Source organism: Nansenia antarctica (assembly GCF_963989245.1).
Source record: "Nansenia antarctica genome assembly, chromosome: 6".
NCBI lineage: Eukaryota > Metazoa > Chordata > Actinopteri > Argentiniformes > Microstomatidae > Nansenia > Nansenia antarctica.
The window spans coordinates 6612937-6617936 of record NC_137676.1 but is presented as its reverse complement, the minus strand read 5'-3'; the positions used below and the strand labels follow the sequence as shown (position 1 = coordinate 6617936).

General features: G+C 46.0%; 1 protein-coding gene across 1 annotated transcript in view; it reads left to right on the top strand.

Moving 5' to 3' along the window:
* Positions 1–5000, top strand: part of LOC308159366 (ankyrin repeat and SAM domain-containing protein 1A) — a gene marked incomplete at both ends in the record, with an annotated part of 95044 nt that overhangs the window by 84471 nt on the left and 5573 nt on the right. The window contains 6 exon segments of the mRNA XM_080533139.1: positions 679–825; positions 1484–1591; positions 2116–2286; positions 2949–3086; positions 3468–3539; positions 3801–3887. Coding sequence (XP_080389265.1) covers positions 679–825; positions 1484–1591; positions 2116–2286; positions 2949–3086; positions 3468–3539; positions 3801–3887 — 723 coding nt within the window.

The window sequence follows — 5000 nt, the reverse complement described above, 5'->3', positions numbered from 1 at the left end:
CAGCAGGTGTGTGACCCACAGAGTAGCAGTGTGTGTGTGACCCTCAGAGTAGCCGTGTGTGTGTGTGTGTGTGTGTGTGTGTGTGTGTGTGTGTGTGTGTGTGTGTGTGTGTGTGTGTGTGTGTGTGTGTGTGTGTGTGTGTGTGTGTGTGTGTGTGTGTGTGTGTGTGTGTGTGTGTGTGTGTGTGTGTGTGTGTGTGTGTGTGTGTGTGTGTGTGTGTGTGTGTGTGTGTGTGTGTGTGTGTGTGTGTGTGTGTGTGTGTGTGTGTGTGTGTGTGTGTGTGTGTGTGTGTGTGTGTGTGTGTGTGTGTGTGTGTGTGTGTGTGTGTGTGTGTGTGTGTGTGTGTGTGTGTGTGTGTGTGTGTGTGTGTGTGTGTGTGTGTGTGTGTGTGTGTGTGTGTGTGTGTGTGTGTGTGTGTGTGTGTGTGTGTGTGTGTGTGTGTGTGTGTGTGTGTGTGTGTGTGTGTGTGTGTGTGTGTGTGTGTGTGTGTGTGTGTGTGTGTGTGTGTGTGTGTGTGTGTGTGTGTGTGTGTGTGTGTGTGTGTGTGTGTGTGTGTGTGTGTGTGTGTGTGTGTGTGTGTGTGTGTGTGTGTGTGTGTGTGACCCACAGAGTAGCCGTGTGTGTGTGTGTGTGACCCACAGAGTAGGCGTGTGTGTGACTCAGTGTCTCCCCCTGCAGGTGAAGGCCCTGGGCTGTGACGGCAGCAGCTCTGTGTCCTCCTGGCTGGACGTCCTGGGCCTGCAGGAGTACCAACACAACTTCCTGTCCAGCGGATACCGCAGCCTCGACTGTGTCAAGACCCTGTGGGAGCTGGAGATAGTCAATGTAAAACATATACATAGATATCATTAATAAACTGTTATATTACTGGAAATAGTCAATGTAACATATACATATGTATCATTAACATAATAAACTGTTATATTACTGGAGATAGTCAATGTAAAACATATATATATGTATCATTAACATAATAAACTGTTATATTACTGGAGATAGTCAATGTAACATATACATATGTATCATTAACATAATAAACTGTTATATTACTGGAGATAGTCAATGTAACATACATATATCATGAATATAATAAAGTATTCTATTACTGGAGATAGTCAATGTAAAACATATACATATGTATAATAAATACTGTATAATAATAATAATAATAATAATAAAATATGCCATTTAGCATTACCTGTTAGCAGTAGCTTTTATCAGAAGTGACTTACAGTACAGTGGCTGGAGATAGTCAATGTAAAACATATACAAATAATAATAATAATAATATTTAGCATTAGCTGTTAGCAGTAGCTTTTATCAGACGCGGCTTACAGTTCAGTGAGCAAGCTAAGCGATGCTAGTGCTACGCTCTACCGAGCACACAGGACCGATGAGAGTGTGTCACTTCAGGGAGCGGGCGGAGCGGTGTGTTTGAGTGTTGTTCAGCAGATCACACTGTACTTCCTGTTTCTACCTCCAGGTGCTGAAGATCACCCTGTTGGGACACAGGAAACGCATCATCGCCTCGCTAGCAGAAAGGCCCTACGAGGAGCCCCCCGTGAAGCCGCCCCGCCTGTCTCAGATCAGGGTGAGCCCCGCCCCGCCTCACTCCCCCCTCACACCCCCCACACACCCCCACACTCCCCCCTCACACCCCCACACTCCCCCCTCACACCCCCACACTGCACAGCTCCACTGGGATGTTTGGAGCCAAAGTGTCTGAACGACAACAAGCACATAAAACGTGATGATAAATAACCGGCTGCAATATCTCAGTAACCGAGAAGCAGACGAGTGAGAAAAGTCTCATAAAGATAATTAATCTGTGTTGTTGATGCTTCGCTCAACTGTTAAGGGCTTTGAAAAGACCTTGATGTTTTTTGCAGATTTATATTTCTAATGATTTTATGTCTTTAGTGGCATTTTCACTTCACTTTACATGATAAGCTTAGGCTTCCCTTTCCAACTGTGATACCTGTACTTTTCGTTATTAGTTATTCGTTTTTATTAATTTCTTTTAAATCATGTTCGAAATAAAGATTCACTTTAGTTTTTTGTTTTGTTTAACCCTGTGTGTGCCATGTCTGTGTGTGTGTCGTCCCCCCCCCCCAGTGCCAGGACCTGCCAGGGTCCCAGACCTCCTCCCCCCTCAGCCACCTGGACGCCTACACAGGCCGGTCCCTGGACCCCCTGCTGCCCCTGGGGGACCCCGGGCGGAGGACGGGCCCGGACCCCGACTACGACGGAGCCCACCGGGGCCGCGGGGAACGACAGCGGTCTCACGTGAGTGAATCATTCTCTGGTCTTTACTGTACCTGATCAGTTTTAAACCTTCTTTTTTTTCTTTTTTCTTTATGGGTTTTTCAGTTTTACAACACAAACACACAGGTACATCACAAATATATCAACAACAAAACAAAACAAACAAAAACATTTTTAAAAATAAATGCACAAGTAAAGAAACATAGGAAGGGGAAAGAAAATAAGATTTTCTTGGTATTTTTTTTTTATTTTTTTACAAAGGTCAGATATCTGTTTTAAACCTTAACCTAGTCTCACCTTTACCAGAAGGTAACCAGGTGGGTTTCCACGACAGAACCATGTCCAGTCTTTACTGTATCTGATCTGTTTGAAACCTTTGATTCAACCAAATCAAGTAAAAACAGAACACCCTGTGTTTGAAAAAAACAAACTGTCATGGTGAGTGCATGAAGTCAGTGCTCCTGATGACACTTTGACTCCACAAGTCTTCTGGTCCTCTGTGGTAACAAACACTTCAGTTGTGGGTTCGATTCCCTCCTGGGACCATATTTATACTTAAAAATGTTCGCACCCACTGCAATGTAAGTCGCTTTGGATAAAAGCGTCAACTAAATGGCGTGTATATGTACTAGAAGTCTAAATCAGAGGTTGTCTCTGTGCCCCCCCCCCCCCCCCCCCTGCAGGAGAGGTATGAGGAGCGACACCGGGAGCCCCGCCTGACCCTGCGGCCCCCCAGCCTGGCAGCCCCTTACGCCCCCGTCACCAACTGGCACCACCAGCCTGAGAAGCTCATCTTTGAGTCCTGCGGCTATGAAGCCAGCGTAAGAGTCCCCTCCTTACTTATAGACCCTACAATCACTAGTGGTGTTGTTGTTTTCTAAACAGAGACAATGTTCTGCTGTTCTTGGTGTCGGGGCCCTGTTTTGAAGCCCCTGGGGATGTTCTTGTAGTAGCAAAAACTGGGAAACACTTGTAATGTTATACTTCTGTATTTATGTTTGTATCCCTATTAAAAAAGATTAATATATTTTTTAAAAAGGAGTCCCATCCTCGTGTAGAAACTAAGTCAAAAACGGTCTCTTTATTGAAACACACACAGCCCTGTCTGTGCTTCTCCTTCTAAGCCGCTCTGTTAAACCACTCCCCTCTCTCTCCCCCATTCTCTCTCCCCCCTCTCCCTCCCCCATCCTCTCTCCATCCAGTACCTGGGGTCTATGCTCATCAAGGACCTACGGGGTACAGAGTCCACCCAGGACGCCTGTGCTAAAATGAGGGTAGGTTACTCCTCCCTCTCTGCCTCTCTGGTCGTGTGAGAGTGAGATCGCCACGTTCAGAGAGAGAGAGAGAAACGGTTCTCTTCTCTGATTCATCTCTGTTGAAGTGACCCAGACTCATATCCTGGTCCTCCATTGCACCCGGGGCGTTGACTATGGCTAACCCTGTGCCTAGACCAAAGATGACATTTCGTTGTACTCGTTGTGCAATGAGAAAAGGGTTGAATCTAATCCAATCACTGTGTTCCTTTTTCCCCTCAGAGGTCGACAGAGCAGATGAGGAAGGTGCCCACCATCATCCTCTCCATCACCTACAAGGGTGTCAAGTTCATCGACGCGGCCAATAAGGTTGGTTGGCTGGCTGGCTGGGTGGCCTTTTCTCACTGTGGATCTGATCCATATAGACAGACAGACAGGCATATGCATAGACAGACAGACAGACAGACAAGACAGACAGACAGACATACAGACATATGGATTGGCCCCTGGCCTGAGCTAGATTACGCTTCCTGCTAGAACTGGTGAATTGATGATTCACTTCCTTAGTCAAATGTAATGATTGTAAGTCGCTTTGGAATAAGGCGTCTGCTGAATGCCAAAAATGTAAATGTAATATGGATAGATACAGTCAGACAGACAGACAGACAGACCTATGGATAGATAGACACACACGCAGACAGACAGACGGACATATGGATAGATAGATAGACACACACACTGACAGACAGACATATGGATAGATACAGTCAGACAGACAGGCAGGCAGGCAGACAGATATAGACAGACAGACATATGCATAGATATAGTCAGACAGACAGGCAGGCAGGCAGGAAGATATAGACAGACAGACATATGGATAGATACAGTCAAACTGTATTTTACTGTGTATTGCCCTGTGAGGTGTCCTTGGGTGTTTGGAAAGGCGCCATACAAATAAAATGTATTATTATTATTATTATTATTAGACAGACAGACAGACAGACAGACAGACAGACCAGCACTCAGTCAGGGTGTCTGACTCTGAGACAGTATTCCATCCTCTAGCTCCAGTACATCCAGCAGGGCTCTTGACCCTCCTAGTGCGTAGCCATCCTAGTGCGTCACCGTAGGGTGTCATGTGGCCCAGAGCTAGACCTCCGGGCCCATTAAGGCCCAGCCAGAGAGACTAGACACACCGGGGCAATTAACCACCGGCTGGTATCACAGCACACTTACCACATTGATCTGCCCTGCCCCCCCCCACCCCCTCTCTGACCTCGCCTCACTCCGCCCTGTTATGTTGCTAGTACTGTACCTATCACTGTCATTATCTTTTTTTTTTTATATATCGTGTTTTGATTTCAGTATTTGCACTTCCGGTTAGACGCTGAACTTCATTTCGTTGTCTGGTACTTGTCTGGTCCTCTGCAATGTACAATAAAGTCTGAATCTAATCTTAATCTTAATCTGATCTAACCCATG